At 46.7% G+C, this 17744-nt stretch overlaps 4 protein-coding genes across 4 annotated transcripts; 1 reads left to right on the forward strand and 3 right to left on the reverse strand.

Annotated features, from left to right (window-relative positions):
* Window positions 1-512: 512 nt before the first annotated feature.
* Window positions 513-9307, forward strand: Pdw03_2860 (Protein kinase-like domain; the record flags this gene model as incomplete). The annotated part of the gene is made up of 25 exons (XM_066100303.1): window positions 513-1092; window positions 1148-1809; window positions 1863-2161; window positions 2219-2617; window positions 2673-2825; window positions 2883-2979; window positions 3052-3531; window positions 3586-3831; window positions 3883-5112; window positions 5177-5717; window positions 5777-6245; window positions 6299-6605; window positions 6655-6752; window positions 6804-6896; window positions 6950-7111; window positions 7180-7279; window positions 7329-7523; window positions 7572-7863; window positions 7914-8111; window positions 8162-8286; window positions 8343-8431; window positions 8485-8607; window positions 8709-8881; window positions 8937-9055; window positions 9116-9307. The coding sequence occupies 25 exons, from the start codon at window positions 513-515 to the stop codon at window positions 9305-9307; spliced, it is 7422 nt and encodes a 2473-aa protein (XP_065955703.1).
* Window positions 9308-9583: 276 nt separating this feature from the next.
* On the reverse strand, window positions 9584-13083 carry Pdw03_2861 (AAA family ATPase, putative; the record flags this gene model as incomplete). Its single annotated transcript, XM_066100304.1, has 5 exons — window positions 9584-10056; window positions 10115-10275; window positions 10962-11653; window positions 11721-13025; window positions 13081-13083. 5 exons carry the CDS (start codon window positions 13081-13083, stop codon window positions 9584-9586), a joined length of 2634 nt encoding a protein of 877 aa, XP_065955704.1.
* Window positions 13084-13968: 885 nt separating this feature from the next.
* Pdw03_2862 (Small GTPase superfamily) lies at window positions 13969-14726 on the reverse strand (the record flags this gene model as incomplete). The annotated part of the gene is made up of 3 exons (XM_014682157.1): window positions 13969-14291; window positions 14357-14624; window positions 14697-14726. 3 exons carry the CDS (start codon window positions 14724-14726, stop codon window positions 13969-13971), a joined length of 621 nt encoding a protein of 206 aa, XP_014537643.1.
* A 758-nt stretch (window positions 14727-15484) lies between these two features.
* Window positions 15485-17571, reverse strand: Pdw03_2863 (Nuclear control of ATP synthase 2; the record flags this gene model as incomplete). Its single annotated transcript, XM_014682156.2, has 4 exons — window positions 15485-15722; window positions 15788-15913; window positions 15968-17491; window positions 17555-17571. 4 exons carry the CDS (start codon window positions 17569-17571, stop codon window positions 15485-15487), a joined length of 1905 nt encoding a protein of 634 aa, XP_014537642.2.
* Window positions 17572-17744: the final 173 nt, after the last annotated feature.

Genomic DNA, 17744 nt, shown 5'->3' on the forward strand with positions numbered 1-17744 from the left:
GAAGAGCGTGGCACCCGAAATTTCAAGGTGAGGTTGACCAACTCTGAGCCACAGTCCAAGGACCAACATGATACGATGGATATTTGGACATTTGGAATATCTATTGCATCTGTTAGATCATATTTAACATGTCTCAATGTACCCATTTTTTTCTAATTTTTTCCCAATCTCTTACAAATGTACAGTTCTGAACATTGACTACAAGTTAACGTGAATGCACAAGACTCTCACAACAAAAAATCACGGACCATTTACTTGACTTGACGTTTAAAGGGCCAATTCATAGAATTTCTAACCGTGATCTAGTGATCCTACGCTCAGTTATTATTACCAGTAGTATATATGCATGCAATGGTGGACACTTGATGCCTCAGGTGTCAATCGACCTATCAACTCTCTCCGCATATCTGCGCACTTCAAACACCCACATGAACACATCTCAACCTTGGAAACTTGTTTAAACACGAGGAATCGAAATTTAAAACTTGGTAATATGAACATGTGTGTCCCATATGGCAACTGATGGAGACAATGAACGGGTCACCGCGCCTGGGAACGCTTGGAGAGCCGAACCTACCTCGTCGATCCTTGCTTCGCGTTTCGTACCGCATCTTGCAACCCAGGGAAATGAATCACACCTCACCCGGGAAACTTTTGCACAGCTGCGTCAGGAACTTCTTAGTGAAATACAAAGTCAACTACGCGTTGATGAAGATGTCACTGATGTCAACAAACTCATATGCATTGTCTTGAAGGCCGGCCTAGAGATTAGCCCGCACGGGAGCACATCAGAGCAAGATCGGGAAGGGCAAGTCCTCGACTGCTTAGATATAATTCAGGCCAGCATTGAGAAAGCCCCTCAGGCTTTGTGGGGATCATCCGACCCGCTCATTCTAGGCGAGGACAGACATGCTCCTCTATTCGCATGGCTAATCCTACGACTGATCCGACTCGCCACCACCTGGAAATCTGAAACCGTTCGAGAAAAAATCCACCTTCTTTGTGCGAGCCTAGCTTGCTCCCAATTCAAGCAAGTCCGCTCATTGCCTGCAAGCTATGCCGTTGCTGCATTTCTGCGTGCTTGCACGTCAGGTCCGTTTCTTGCCCCCGATGGTGTAGAACCCTGGGCCAAATTAACAGTCTCTAGATATTCTGTGCTCTCTTGAAACGTCCCAACGTAGCAATTCTTGGGATACACGCATTAAAGGGTTGTCGATACCCACCGCAAATGGAACGCTTATTGAGGACACCCAAAACCTAGGTCTCTCCCCTGGATTATTCAAGAGCAACGTGGAACTTGGGGGCTTTGCGCAGACAGTTTCTTTGGCCTGTCGATTGCTTGATTCGTTCAACCCGAAGGGCGAAATGCAACCCCGTGCAAAACGTGATGATTTCATCCTTCGCCAAAACTTCTCGTGGGTTTTGAACAGCTTGCATCGCCTTAGACAAGTCATTATCGAGTGGTTGCAAATGAAAGGAGCACAACTCACATCAGAAGATGCAGTTGTGTCTTCGCAATATCTGACATGTTTACACCGATGCTGCGTACCAGGATCAACTTTGGCTGGACTGCTTTCAACGAACATAATCTCTACTTGGTCACAATGCCTGTGTGGCTTCCTGAGCCTTGAGAATATAGGGAAGTTGCCCTCTGTTCAGGTCATTCTAAGTCGCTTCTTGTGCGATTTGACAGAAACCGCAAAATCTTCTCAATCTCTGGTGCAACAATTGAGGGAAAACCTACTTCCAGTGTTGACAGAAGTCAACGACAGAAATTCCAGCTTCCAGTCCCTTGAGTCGTGTCTTTGGGTAAGCCCCTCTCATTCTAGCACAGGTGGGCTTCCGAGCTAACGCCAGATCAGAGTCCTCTCCAGACTTTGTATGCTCAGCTTCTAGATACAGCACCCCCGTTGACAGTGCACACACACAAAGGGTCACCTGGAGATATTGATGAGGAGTCAGACACGGCATTTCAGAGATTCGGAATTTTACACCAAACGGAGCCGAATGAATATGCTCGTGCATCGAAGCGGCTGTGTCTTCCAGGTCTACCAACAGGATCTACCAATAATGGCCTATTTCATTTGCTTGTGGGTAATGTATCGGCGATTCTTCAATCTGACTGTGGCAAAACTATGGCAGATCTACGCACCTCCATACAGTGAGTGGACAACGGATGCTTCTTTACGTGTAAAATGCCGATCTAATTTTGTGATAGAACCTCCTACGACGAACTTTCTGAAAACAAAAAATCCGAGCTTTTGGACATCCTAGGAAAAATTTGCTGTGCAACGGCAGGGAAGCTTATGAGGAAGCCCTCGGGGGTCATCAAACGAGACACACTCTTTTGTCAAACATGCGATACGGATCAGTATCAGATTGATCGTGCGGGAAACGAGGAGCACTCCGGATTTGAGGAGATATGGTCATTATTCAATTTCATCTTACCCAGGCTTACACGTCCGCCTGGTCCTCGGATATCTGCGATGGTCACACTCAGGAGAATTTTGATGCACGCTCCAAACTCGAATCAAATGCATATTTCAAACTCTGCCTCCGGAGAATTCTGTCTTCACTCACTCCGGAGCTCAATCAGAGAATTGCGTATTGCAACTGGGTGCGTACCATAATCCTCAAAGGCACACTAGCACTTGACACTGACTAAAATATAGACATTCCGTAGTAGCTTTCGTGCGCTCAAATTTAACAACAGATATTCGTCGGGCCAACTTCGTTGTTGTGCTTGAGTGGCTCAAAAATCTTTCCGGAAAAGCTGATATGCCGTTACAGGAAGCTTGTATAATAACACTCTGCAAGCTAGCAACGTACGTTTCAACTCCTCAAGATCTCGTTACCTTGGCTCACAACTTGTGTTTACATAGTGTTTCGGAGGATGAAGAGAAGAACATAATCCTCCTTCGGCTCTTGGAGTACCTTGGTCATCCAAATCCCTACGTTTGCGCCGTAGCTTACAACGAGGTGAGTAACCCTGAGATTCCCATTGTGACAACTTTGCTCTCCATCCCAACAGACATGGTGACAGCTTATTAGTTGTCCAAGCTTTCCCAACAATTTTCCTTGACACCCGCTGGCCTTTTTAGGCCTTACTGGAGGACCCTTTCAGTGACTGTGGTCAAGAACCTTCAATCTCGACCGTACATGGCTGAACAGCTATGTGATTTGCTTGGCATGAAGGTTGATGGTTTCTTACGGTTGACCGAAGTCCATGTCTTGCCCTACCTAGTTTTGACACGAAAACGAGACATCATTTGCAGAATCGGGGCTAGTCGCAACGAAGGCGAGTCTGCTTTCGATGTTTGCTCAGAGAAGAACAACCTGGCTGCAATTCTTGCTTTCCTCCTATCTCAGCAATCAGACAATCCGGAGGCTATGATAATGTCTCTTCTAGCAGATGTAGATCCCGCTTTTAAGGGTCGATCTTTGGCGGAATTGGTGAGGATTGAACCAATCCTCATTGCATGTGACTTGCTGAAGAGCCTGGGTGATGCGGGCGAGCAAAAGAAAGAGAGGGTATGTGCTTGTTTCTTTCCACCCCTTCTGCGCCGCTGATAAGAGTCCCTTCAGTTCAACCAAGCTCTCCATCGATTAGCCACGTTTGTTCCGCGAAAGATTCCACATGGAAGCTCGTCAAAGAAAGCGGATCTAAGTCACTTCATCGAGGAGCACGTTCTCGGTATTATCACACAATTCGCAAATGCCATTAACGACTTCCAAGTGAGACAAACGTTAGCAGAGAAAAGAAGAAACATCAAAGCCATCGAAGAAATGATAAAGATTGCCCAGGGTCATGTTAGCAGTGCATTGCCTCAGGTATGTATACAGCCTTTGGAATCGGACAATTCTAGTTACTAAACGTTGCAGGTTTGTGCATGTCTTCGATCCGCGCTTGAGATTGAAGAACTGTGTGATTATGCATTCTCCGCGTGGAAGACATTGATCAGTTCTCTTGGCGAAGAGGACCTTGAGCCAATAATTGATCAGACACTAGCGATTGTGATCAGATATTGGGATAACCTGACCGAAGAGAGCAGGAACAGCGCATGTAAACTCATCGATCATATCTTGACTAATCACTCGAGTCTTGTACGAGATACCTTCGACACGATGCCTTCTCTTGCATCCATTCCGGAGATGGCTGCCTTTGATGCCAAAATCAATGACATGAGAGCCCAAATGGATGTCCGAAGTCAGTTTCTGGCATTAATTAGACGCTGTCAGAGTGAAAATGCCACCGTTGTTGAACAAGCTCTAATGGAGTTGGCCCCTTTTCTGTCAGCAAATGAGGAGTTTCTTCATGACTCTGTTCTGAGTGAACAGCCAGACCCTGTGATTGCTCAGCTGACTAGGTCATTGTTGGACTGCTGTGTCAAGTTCAGTACCACCTCGGACAGCATTACTCTATTTTCGGCCCGATGTCTAGGGCTTGTCGGCTGCCTCGATCCAAACCGAGTTGAAACAATCAAAGAGAAGAAAGATATACTTGTCTTGTCCAACTTTGACAGAATGGAAGAGACAGTCGCTTTCATTATTTTCTTCCTCCAGCATGTTTTGGTTGATGCATTCTTGTCTGCTTCCAACACTAGGGCTCAGGGTTTCCTAGCATGGGCCATGCAAGGCCTGCTCAAATTTTGTAAACTGAATGCGGTACTGACCCAGCGCTCTCGCGATTTGCAAGGCGATGAAAAGTATCAACGCTGGATGGAGCTTCCAGAAAGTGTTCGCAACACTCTTACGCCATTTCTTACATCTACCTATACGGTCACTGTTGTGACCAGTTATACTGAGGTCAACTATCCACTCTTTTCCCCTAAATTGACTCACAGTGAGTGGCTTCGAACACTGGTACAAGATCTTCTACAAACCGGGAATGGAGACAACGCAAAAATGGTATTCTCAATATCAAGTCGTGTTGTGAAGGGTCAAGACATTTCTATCTCTTCATTCCTTCTACCATTTGCAGTCCTGAACCGTATCGTTGGAGGGACTGTACAAGAACAGCATAATCTTCAATACGAACTGATGAGCGTTCTTTCACATCCTATTCCGGAGACAAACAACAATGCTCGCGAAACAATCATGAGCAGTAGTCAGGTAAGAATCTCCATGGAATTGAACTGGCTTTCATTATTGACGATGACCATTTCCTCGACGGCAGAGCGTTTTTGAAGTACTAGACTACCTGTCTAGATGGCTGCAAGGAAAGAAAAAGCATCTCAATGGCCTCAATCACAATTTCAATCAAACGAGTCGTTCTCATAAAGATCAAAGCCGTGACGCGCTCATCGATAAATACTCATCACAGATCAAGTCGGTCGAAAATCTCGTATCCTCAATACCGCCCGAGATCATTTCTAAGCGAGCTGTTGAATGTAAATCATTTTCCAAAGCACTTTTCCACTGGGAACAATACATTCGGAAATCCAAGGTCCACCCAGAATCACAAGAGAGATTCGGCCTCGAGCCTCTATACCAAAGGTTACAAGACATCTATAGCCAGATTGACGAACCTGATGGGATCGAAGGCATTTCAAGCCACTTGTCTGCACTAGACATTGACCAGCAAATCCTTGAGCACCGGAAAGCTGGGAGATGGGCCACGGCGCAGAGTTGGTATGAGCTACAACTCGAGAAGGAACCTGACAATGTCGATGCGCAATGGAATCTTGTGACCTGCCTTAAAGAATCTGGCCAACAAGGTAAGATCAAACATGAGACAGTCTTTACATCCTCTATCTGCTTGCTCACCCTTATCTAGACGCCATTCTCACTCGCTTTGAGGTTCTCAAAGAAAATGAGTCAGCCGCTTCACGGTTCCTGCCCTTTGCGGTTGAAGCTTCCTGGATAATGAGCAGATGGGACAAGCTAGAGGGTTACCTTGACCTTTGTGCCAAACAAGGAACTGAGGAGTTCAACGTTGGGATAGGCTCGGCCCTTGACGCTCTTCGTAGAAAGCAAAACGAGGCATTTACTGATAAGATCAATGAACTCAGGCTCACTGTTGCCCGGTCACTTACCACAAATTCAGTGGCATCGCTACAAGCATGCCATGATGACATGCTCCGATTACATGCTTTGTCGGAGGTCGAATCCATTGCCAAAGCACAATCAGGTCAATCACGCCCGGGCTTGCTGGGTGCCCTAGACCGACGGTTGGATGTTCTGGGTGGCTACCTTTCCGATAAACAATACCTATTGGGATTAAGGCGAGCAACAATGGAGCTAGCGTGAGTCCATGGTCCACAATAAATGAAGCAGACAGCTAAAAAGTACGATACAGGGGCGAGTTTGCAGATTCTGATCTATCTGCTGCATGGCTCACCAGTGCTCGCCTTTCTAGGAAAGGCAATTTCAGCAGTCAAGCGTATCACTCTATGCTCAACGCAGCACGGTTGAAAGACAGATCTGCTTCCATAGAACACGCGCGGCTCCTTTGGAAAGATGGACACCATCGAAAAGCTATTCAGACCCTAGAGGGTGCGATTTCTGCTAATGAAGTTACCCCGAGTGCATCTTCTTCAGTCGAGATTGAAGCCATGTCGTTTCTCTCAGGTCATGGGCAGCACCAAAATGAGTCTACTGCTCTCGTAAGTTGCATAACACAGGTGACATGGACTAGGACACTAACCCGTCTAGGCTCATCTTATGCTAGCTAAATGGACGGACAGGGCTGGTCAGACCCACTCTCAGGCCATTGTCCAGAGATACCGAGAGGCCATCAAGTTGTATCCAAAGTAAGTTGGATTACCACGGCTTTGACACAGTCAGCTCTAATGGGCAGATAGGTGGGAAAGGGCACACTATTACCTGGGGAAGCATTACAACAAAATTCTGGAGTCTGAGAAGGCCAAGCCCATGGGAAAGGAAGCTCAGATATAGTCAGTTGATCAGACTTCCCATTCCCTTCCTTACACTGACCATAATCACACAGCTTGAGTGGAGAAGCCACAAAACTTGTCATTGACAATTATCTTCGCTCGTTGACATATGGGACCAAATATGTCTTCCAGACCTTGCCCAAGCTTCTGACCCTCTGGCTTGAACATGCTTCGATTATTGAACAGCCCATTGATCCGAAGAGAGGCGATAATGAGTAAGAACGAGTTTTACTAGTGTGGCCATTAGTAAACATCTTCTAATGATTGATTCATTACACACTAGAGAATTTCAAAAACATACGCAAGCGCAGCGGAAGAAGAGCCTCGATGAGATGCATGCACAACTGAAGAAATTCATTGACAAACGCTTGCAGGCGGCTCTGGTGGGTTTATGAGATGCGATTTTTCCGAATAGCTAGCTGACAGTTGTAGTTGTTTACAATCCTACCACAAGTGGTTGCCAGGATCTGTCACCCTAACATCACAGTCTATGATCTGTTGACACGGATTGTAGCGAAGGCAGTTCGCAATTTCCCACAGCAAGGCCTGTGGACAGTCCTCGCCGTTGTCAAGTCGTCCAATAAGGAGCGAGCCAAGAGGGGTTATAATTGCCTACAGAAGATCATAGCAAGTATCGAATGTCTGAAACAGAGTACGCGAGACTAACTATTTCAGGACTACGGTAACAAGTCAAAGGGTGAATCCTCGGCAGCATCCGAAATCCGTCGCATGATAACCCAAGGTACAAAGTTCTCAGAGGAACTACTCCAACTCTGCCTTGCTCCAGTAGAGGAAAAGTCATCTCGAGTTCAACTCGGCCGCAATCTAGGGTTTAATCATAAAGTTGCGCCATGCCGATTAGTGGTGCCTTTCCAGGCAATGTTGATTCCAAGCCTCCCTGCTAGTCAGAATATTGAGTACATCAAAGGCTTCAGGGCCTTCCCTCGGGATCCAACAACGATTGAGGGTACAGTCATCAAATCCCTACTCCCGCAAAGACATGCTAATCATAATTAGCTGTTTTGGATGAAGCACAGGTTCTGAATTCGCTTCAAAAGCCACGCAAGATCAGCCTGCGAGGATCTGATGGGAAAATCTATAATGCACTTTGCAAGCCCAAAGATGATTTACGCAAGGATCAACGTCTCATGGAATTTAACAACATGATCAACCGGTTTCTTAAGAGAGACGTCGAATCCAGCAAGCGGCGCATGTGTAAGTGATTCGATGAAATTTGAGACACTCCAAAGGCTGACCCGGAACAGACATCAAAACATACGCTGTGACGCCTCTCAACGAGGAATGTGGTCTTATTGAATGGGTTGATAACCTCCGCACACTGAGAGAGATCGTCATCAAGTTGCTGCGCGAAAGAGGCATTTCACCAAACGTAGGTGCAGAACATCTAACAAAATACCAAGGCCGTTCTATTAACGCGTGCAATAGTACAACGAGATCAGGCATAATTTGAACGAAATCTGTGCTGATCGATCATTTGCCAAGTTACCCTTGTTCACCACTAAAATCCTAGCGAAGTAAATCTTCTGTGCTAAGATCAACTGTGAGTCCACTATGCTAACAGTTGCAGGCTCCCGCCGGTTCTTCATGAATGGTTCATCGAGATGTTTCCTGAAACAGAGGCGTGGTTTACAGCGAGACTGAGGTATACACGGTCTTCTGCTGTGATGTCAATGGTGGGATATGTTCTTGGGTATGCGCTCTCGCCGTTCAACGTTTTGAGGGCTCTCTATCTGCCTTTGCCTGATGTCTCAAGTTCCATAATGCTAACTAAGTTTTTTTTTCTACACAAAGTCTGGGCGATCGACATGGCGAAAACCTTTCATTCGAAGAAGGAACAGGCGGTCTCCTACATGTTGATTTCAACTGTCTCTTTGACAAGGGTCAAACATTTGAGAAACCCGAGGTAGTACCATTCCGATTAACCCATAACATGGTCGATGCCTTTGGCGCCTACGGGTACAATGGTTCGTTTGAAGATATCCTCAATTTTAACTCATACGCTAATTTTCAAGCGTATAGGTCCCTTTAGAAGGACTTGTGAGATTACGCTCAGCTTACTACGACAAAACGAGGATGCTTTGATGACTGTCCTCGAGACATTTCTGCATGATCCAACAACCGATTTCATTGGGAAGAGAGTGAGTAAATTTCACCTCCGGTGCCCAACAAGTCCTTCCCTAACGAGCTTTTTATCCCAGCGTCGCACCCATGTGAATGTCCCGGACACACCAGCTGGCGTCTTGGAAGATGTTCGAAATAAACTTCGTGGCTTCATGTCTAAGCAGCCCATTGCACTTTCGGTGGATGGCCAGGTGGATGAATTGATCATACAAGCAACGGATAAGAAGAAACTGGCGTCTATGTACATCGGGTGGTGTTCGTTCTTCTGATGATACATTCTAGTCAAATTATGCACACAAAAGTTTAGTTCTTCTGTACTTGTTATCCTTGTTCCTACTGCTATTCCAAATTACTTACTAAGAACTGAGTATGTATGATAACTACCTTGAGGGTTGCAAGGTCTTGTGATCCTTATGCTGAAAGTGGTAGTAGAATTTATTGGCGGTTGCGTAGAACTAGTTGTTTTGGATAACTTGAGAAAGAAATTCATTGCCTGTAGCGAACACCACGTTTAACAAGACCCGAGAATGCAAAACTCTGGGTGTTTAATTTCGATTATGGCCGCGGTTCCGGTTTGGACTGCGACTTCGACTGCTGTAGCCATAGCTGCTATAGCTTGGGCTCCGGCGTCGGCGATGCCGCGAGTCTGTGCGAGGACTACCTCTGTGCGGCGGTGGTGAGCGAGATCGAGAGGAGTATGACCGAGAACGAACAGGTGATCGCGATCTTGATGCAGTCTGGGGTCTATAGATGTCATGGCGTTCTGCAGGTCGACCGCCTCCGTGCCGTCTGGGCGGAGATGACTGGCCTGCAAATGACCCTCGGCCATATCTAGAGCGACCGCCATTGCCTCGAATTGACGCAGGGGGTGGTGAGCGCGAGAATTTGCGGCGAGGGAGGACAATTGAGACATTTAGGATAGCACCGTCAAGCTGGGCCTCATGCATGTGGGCAATAGCTGCCTCCGCGTCAGCGGGGTCGTAGTAAAGAATGTACGCAGTCCCCCTATTTGTCATGACTGTAAGAATGTTAGAAGACAGAAAAGTCTCGAAGGGCGAGTCAAAAACAATTCTTACACGCTTTGTTGATTGGAAGATCGAGGTACTCTATTTCTCCAAAGCCCCCGAAGATCTCTCGGATGTGATTTTCTGTGACGTTTTTTGTCAATTTTTCTACCACGATCTGTTGAGAAGAAGGGAAATTCAGCTTTCCAAGTTCGTAGATGTAGTGGCTGCCACTGTGTGGACAGCAACATCACAGCAGGAATAGTTAGATCAGCACTTACCTTGGAGCTTCTCAGAGGGCTAGGGTTAGGAGAAAGTGAGCGGCTTTCGCTCCGGCTGTTGTAACGGCGACCACCTCGACTGCGACTGCGAGATCGGGTTCTACCACGAGATGGGGATCGAGATCGGGGTTTTGAATGATAGCGATCGCGTCGTCCTTGTGATGGGCTCCGGGTGAGGCTTCTGGATGGGCTTTCACTTCGAGGCTTTGAACGACGGAAAGAACGCGACCGCGATCGTACTCGGTCCTGCTCCAGTGAAGGTAGAGGTGATTGGCCACGAGGTGATCTCAAGGACATGTTGAAGATTCAACGCACGGCGGGCCAAATCTATGACAAGGCGTCAAGTGGTCCAATTTGGAAATGTAGGATAAGCAGCTCTAGATAAACAAGAATTGAAGTGGGAATGTCAAAAAGAGATAGAAGTGGTGAATTTAAAATACAATGAAAAGAGAGGGAGAGACAGAGAAGAGAGGTCAAGGGAAGGAATGTTATGCATTTTGGCACTAACCTAATTCAGTAATTACCTAGGGACACTTTATACGCACTTCAACTCACTTCAAGGACGTACAACTTTCATCACACAAGCAAAGACTACATATGTACGTATTTGATTCTAGCCCTCTCTCCATCTCTCATACTCTTGGATGACAGTTTCCGTGATTTGACGCCGCACCTGTCCCAGTGCATATTCAAAGTGTTTCCACTGCACATCCTGCTCCTGCTGTGTTTCCTCCTCCTCATCAAGTGCTGCATCTCCAGCGGTTTCACAAATGCTCACAATCTCAGCACCAGAATAGCCTTCAGTCAGAGATGCCAGATTATCCAAGTCGACTTCTGGGTTCACCACAGACTTATCGGCCCAGATGCGTAGGATTTCCCTGCGTGCCTCAAAGTCTGGAGGGCCAATATAAAGAATATTGTCCAACCGCCCGGGTCGCATCAATGCGGGGTCTAAGACATCAGGCTTGTTCGTGGCAGCAATGACCAGGACATTTCGGAGCTCCTCAATGCCGTCCATTTCATTTAGCAGAGTCGTCAGAACATTGACTCCTCCCGAACTACTGCTGCGTCGAGCAGCAATGGCGTCAATCTCGTCAAAGAATATGATACTTGGTCGTGCTGCTCGGGCCTTTCTGAAGATCTCTCTCAATGATCGTTCAGATTCTCCAACGTACATGCTGAGAATCTCTGCACCCTTGACTGCCAGGAAGTTAAGCCCCGCCTCTGTAGCTAGGGCTTTGACCGTCAGTGTCTTGGAACAACCGGGTGGTCCATAAAGTAAAACACCCTTTTTACTATTCACATTAAGCCTGCGCATCCGTTGAGGATACTAGGGGGGTTAAAAGAAAATTAGTCTTCAAATCAAAGGGTTTCTGGGATTCGAATGCAGATTTTACCTTCAAGGGTCGCTCAACGGCTTGTTGGAGACGTTTTTTGATATCATGCTGTCCACCGATGTCTGACCATCTCACCTTTGGGGTTTCCAAGAATACTTCCCGCATGGCCGTGGGACGAATCTCCTGCAGGGAAAGCAGAATATCTGCTTCTTGTATCTCCAATGAAATGGCCGATTCATCATCGCTAGAACCTCCCTGGTGCCAGCTATATGGGTCGATCGGAGTGGCCGATTTGGCTATGGAATTTTGTTCCAACAGTTGTCGTTGTCGGGCTTTGCGACAGACCAATTGTAGAAGAGCGAAAAGGTCAGCTCCAACGTATCCGTGGGTCTTTTCTGCTAGTAGCTCTACCAGCTCGTCGGTTAAACCGGCAGCGGCAGATACTGGCCCACGAATGGCATGTAGTATTTCAGCCCGATCCTGAGCGGTAGGGACATGTATCTCAATTTCTGTGCCAAGTCGATGGGGAGTTCTGAGGGCGTCATCGACTTGATTGGGGTGTCTTGTTGCGGCCACCACAATAATCGAAGTATTTCGGATAGCATCTAAGTTCTCGCAGAGAACAGATGCAAGGGACTGGGATTCAATTGAGGTTCGCTTGGGGGCAATGAATTCCAACTGGTCGATGATGATCACACTGGGCTTAGAGCGAGCCGCCTCCTGGAAGATATTGCGCAGCTTAACCTCGCCCTCGTTGATATTTCTCCCCAAAATTGACATGCCGACTCTGAATGTTTGCTTCCAGCCAGCCTTCTCGATCTGTTCTAGAAGACTTGTTTTACCAGTCCCCTTTGGACCATAGAGTAAAATTCCTCGGCTGTTCTCATAGAATGATGGCATCATGGGCTTCCGCAGGTCAATGTTAAAATCGGACAAGCTTTCATTGATATCTTCAATCTGGCGGGAGAGGCCTCCAAGGCCAGTGGATTGCACCGCTATGCCTGAAGACTTTTCTTCTTTTCTTTCTGTGACTGGGCCAAGGGAAATCTTCGAGACCTCTGTGAATTGAAAAAGAGTATGACTAGAGCGAGGGTTCTGTGAATGAATGTTAACCACCCGAAAACTTCTGGCTTGGCCCTTAAGCTCCAGCTCAAAAGTCAAGCCCGTTGTCAAACATCCGCATCGGAGAAGCTTTTCATCCAGGGCCCATTCCCAGTGGGATCTGTCGCTTTCTGAAATTGAGCCATGTTTGGCAATTTTCTCAAGATCTGAACAGTCCTCCAATGTCACTAGGTCGATGTCTTCTAGGGGGCCTTCAGCCCTGGTGATAGAAACTTTCTCTCCGATCTTAATGTCATAGCATTCCTGGAGTGTCCTTGATATTTGCATGACTGTGCTCTGGATATTCTCTGAGGCGTACCATGCTATTGCAGTCTGCGGCGGCCCATCGCCTTGCCTCAGCGTGCAGATGCCCTCTGTTTGAAGCCTTAGAGCAGCTAGCGAAGATGAAGATAGATAGACACGAAATGCATCTTTGAAGTCCTTCCGTGCCTGCTGTTTTGACAATGGACGAGCAGTAAAACTGCGGGCGTCGGACATGATATGAAAAAGGACCTTGGCGTGATATTCTCGGAAGTCCTGTCTTTTTCTCTTTCTTTCTTATCTGCGTTGGATATTTTAGAAATTTGAGATCATGAACGAAGATTTTACTGCATGAGACCTCTCAACACTGAAAGTCGTAAAGAATATCCGAATATTCCAGAATTTTTGGTGGGGGAGGGGCAAATTCGCGAGTGAATTTGAATAGGGCTATCCTGTGTTAAATCAAGACTTCAATCCTGGTCTATTGACAAAGAAAGGGAAAGGAAGCTATTTGAAGGATCCAGAGGATTCTGAAGATTCTTCAAAGAAAAAATAGAAAAGAGACAGGAAAGATTCAAAAGAAAAAGTGGGTCACCCGTTTGAACAAGCTACCTACAGGGACGGATCACATTGTAACCTACATATATCTATCTACATCATAAGAGTTTAGGATGGTAAAGGAAAAAAACAACACAAGTGTAGGCAAACTACGTCAAGGCATCACAGGATATGGACAAATTTGTATGATACTCGGATGTCCATAGGCGCCAACTCTTCAGGCATAAAACTTGGACATTCAGATCTTGGCACATGATAATGTAGCGAGCAAAACAAAAACGAGATATCAACGGGAAAGAAGAAAGCGCGGGGAAATAAGAAACATGTTGTAGCTTAAGACACGACAAGGGAGATCATGGGCAAGAGACAGAGGGTGGTGAGACAGCAGCTAACAACACTTGCCCCCAGAGTTGCCATTCGGACCGGAGCCTTGTTGGTCTATATTAACGCCCTGAGAGCCAGATTGTTCGGTCTTAGAGGTGTCCATCCCTTTCTTGATATCCGATGCAAGGCTATAGAACGCCTTCTCAATGTTGATGTTGTTCTTGGCGGAAACCTCGAGGAAGGGAATGCCGAGTTCATCGGCAAGCTGCTGGCCTTGTTCAGTAGAGACCGCCCTTTTCTCTTCCCAGTCGCATTTATTTCCGATGAGGATCTTGTGTACACCTTCACTGGCATGTTGCTCAACGTTTGAAAACCAGGTCCGAATGTCTAAAAGAAGGGGGGGGGAAAGGTCAGGCACCGCCAGCTGATCAGGAGAGGGGGGATAATCCTACTTTGGAATGATCTTTCATCAGTCACGTCATAGACCAGCAAAATACCCATGGCACCTCGATAGTATGCCGTCGTGATAGTGCGGAAGCGCTCCTGGCCTGCAGTGTCCCAGATCTGCAACTTCACCCTCTTGCCGTCCAGTTCGATCGTACGAATTTTGAAATCAATCCCAATTGTAGTAATGAATGATGGGGTAAAAGAGTCTTCGCTGAATCGCAACAGACAACATGATTTACCCACGCCCGAGTCCCCGATCAACAGCAGTTTAATCTATGAGGAAGTTAACACTGTCAGGGCTGTGTGAGGAAACTTGTTGAGGTTTGAATGGCCGTCGATACTAACCAGGAAATCATAATTCCGTGTGCCAGCCATTATTAAGTATGGCGATATTTGGGGTAGAAGTCAAGTGCCGAAGCTAGCAGCACCGTGGAAGATAGATAGGAGGCCGAGGTGATCCGGAAACTCGTCAAGTCAGGTGACAGGGGGTTTGGTTTTGGTGAAGTGGTTTGGTATAAAGCAGAAGAAGTAGATGCTGCAGCAGGATGAATCGGAGCAATCAGATGGTTTGGGGATGATGATTTTCCCAACTTGCCCCGAGGACTTATCAGGAGCGTTTGACAAATGCTGGAAACGATCCGCCCAAGCTGATAAGAAGGGCAGTAGTATGAAAGGATTGTATACTTCAAGCAAGTATCCACAGTCAACCATACATGAGCTAAAGTTTTTGGGGTGTTTTATGGGAAAGGAGGTAGAACGATGCACCACCTACGGAGTGGATGTGATGACGGTAAGAAGTATCTCAGGGTGTTATGTAAGCAGCATCGTGGGCCCGGGGCCGGGGATAACACCTAAGAGTTTAAATCTAAATTGACATTGACTGGAGAAATGTCCATCTGTTTTCATGTTAAATAGATTGGGGCTGTATCTTGATTTTGCAACATGGAAATACCACCGGAAGTCTCGGATTTTGTTTAATTCTATATACATTTCCGGGCTCCCAAACCCAAAGAAAACAGCAATTATGCACTGACACGAATGATTTGCGCAACTATCTACATATCTAAAGGTTTAATGTATGCTGATATGAAGTACATCTGGTGTTTCTAGGAAATACTGGTTGCCACCATTTCCTATTGAAAATACGCCCATCTCATTCTTTCGATCACGCGAAGTTGCTTGTCCACTCCATTTTGAACATTCAGGAGATCTTGGATGTCTTCTCGGAATTCTTCGTACTGCATGCTTCCAGAAATTATCTTCATATGTTGGAGGAGAGCCTCTGCCTCACAGATCAATTGCCCAGAGTCCTTGTAAGCGATAGTCCGGTTGGAAAAAGCTGCAGAAGAGGTCAAAATGCGAGCCATATTCCTATGCGTAAATTATCAGTATTTTAGCCTCGTGAAAAGTTAAACACCGGTATGATAGTGTCATACCGTAATCCACGTCTCAATTTTTGTTGCTGCTGGCCCTTTCGCAATCCTCGTCGGCTGCCGAGAAGACCACCTAGCCACCTCATAGTTGCAAAGGAAACCAAGATCCCAGGAGTCAACCCAACAAACCTAGACAATGTCAATAGTTAGAAAAGAGAATACTGGACAGGAGACCCAACATACCCGAATACAAGCTCCTGGCTCTTCAGCAAAGCATCGATACCGCTGATGGCAATTTCCACGTCGACCTTCGTCTTCTGGATCTGGATCAAGAGGGCACGGATGAGATCGCCTCTAAAGGTCCCAACAAATGGCGACCGCAGGTCCCTTTCATATGCTTTGAGAACGGGAGTTAAATCACCCTCCTTGACAGAGTTGACGATGGCGGTGGTATCCGCCACTATACCCTGGTGAAGGTCCGGGCGATCGAGAACAAAGTCCACTACCATTCTCTCTAGACTTGCCCGATCAGCCAGCAGGCTATTCTTACTCATGATCGCAATTTCACTCTTTTCGTCATGCCTGATTGTCCCAATGAGTTTTCGGATTGGGTGCACAACCCAATTACCCCAGAAATCAATAGTGGTGGAACCGATATCGATAATTGACTGGATGATTTCCTCTTGTCGGTTGGCCAAAAAACTCATCGATGCACTTCCCAAAAGGAGAGCGGTTGAGACTGGTAACCAATAGCGGACTATGCATGAAGAGCGCCCGTGGCGACGAATAAATAATGACATTGAAGTGGTATGGTTTGGCAGCTTCTCTCGAAGAATATGCACAAGTCGCTCAATCAAATCCAAAGGTTTATGCACGGGATTCTCACATTGTGCGTGCATTTCAATACTGTCAAAATCCCCCTTTAGGATGGCGAATACTCCCTGTTCCAGTTCGTGAGTGCTAGGCTCAAGTGCTATGTGATGAAAGATGGCTTCGATCAGGATCACTGCTCTGTGAACTGCGTCGCACCATTGGGCGTTCGTTGTCCCAGGGCTTAAATTCGCGGTGTCATTCGCCTTGAAAAGATGCCATCCCTCCATCAAAAGGCCAAGGCTGCTGGTATGGAGGTCTTTCATCTTCAAGAGCAAGTCTCGTTTTTGTCGCATTTCAGCCCGTGATGATCTGATTGGGAACAAAAATTGGGCGCGCATGGAATTTCCTCCGAGTTTCCAAGCACTTTGGCACGCAATCTGGTAAAATCGAGACCACCTGGCAGTAATGGATGGAGTTCCTTGAGACGTTTGAGCGACGCATGCATCCTTCGTCCACTGGCAGAACTGTCCCGGAGACTTTTGAATGGCATACAGACCACTGTACCAGATCGACCCAAGCATCTCACCCCAGTAATAGGACTCATCGTGAAGCTGAAGTGTTTGATCTAGGAGGGTATTCATGACCAGTCCCGATGCCTGAATGGCAGCCTTTGCGGCCACTATCCATACATGATACGAGAGTTGTGTATTGTTTCCTTCATAGAGAGTGGCCTGCACTTGGAGGCGAGAGAAAGTATCCGAAAGTAGATCGGCCAACCGAGTGGGGTGTAAAAGGGATTGGGTCTTAGAAGTCACCGAAATGGAGTTGATGAGATTTTGCAGTTGGCCATTTGACTCAAGAGATTCATTGGATAACTCCGTAGCCTCCAATCTCAGTGGGTTTGTAATGTGTTGTTGAAGGCGATCAAGCTGAATGTTGACGCCACAAACAGTTCTGTTTGGGGGGGGTGAATACTTTGAATAAATAGGCGGTTTTCGGGGATTGTGTCACACTCACTCTCGTATAACAGACATCCCAGGATCTTCCAGTGGTATGAGGTACAGCTACCCTCAAAAGCCGACCACAGTACGTAACTAGAGAGGGATAGACATTGTAGGGACTAACAGTTGCAGGATCAAGGCTGATGTCGTCATGCAGATGAAATTGTAAATGGTGCAAATCATGCAAACAGTGCAAATAGTGAAAA

Source organism: Penicillium digitatum, chromosome 1 (assembly GCF_016767815.1).
Source record: "Penicillium digitatum chromosome 1, complete sequence".
NCBI classification, from domain to species: domain Eukaryota; kingdom Fungi; phylum Ascomycota; class Eurotiomycetes; order Eurotiales; family Aspergillaceae; genus Penicillium; species Penicillium digitatum.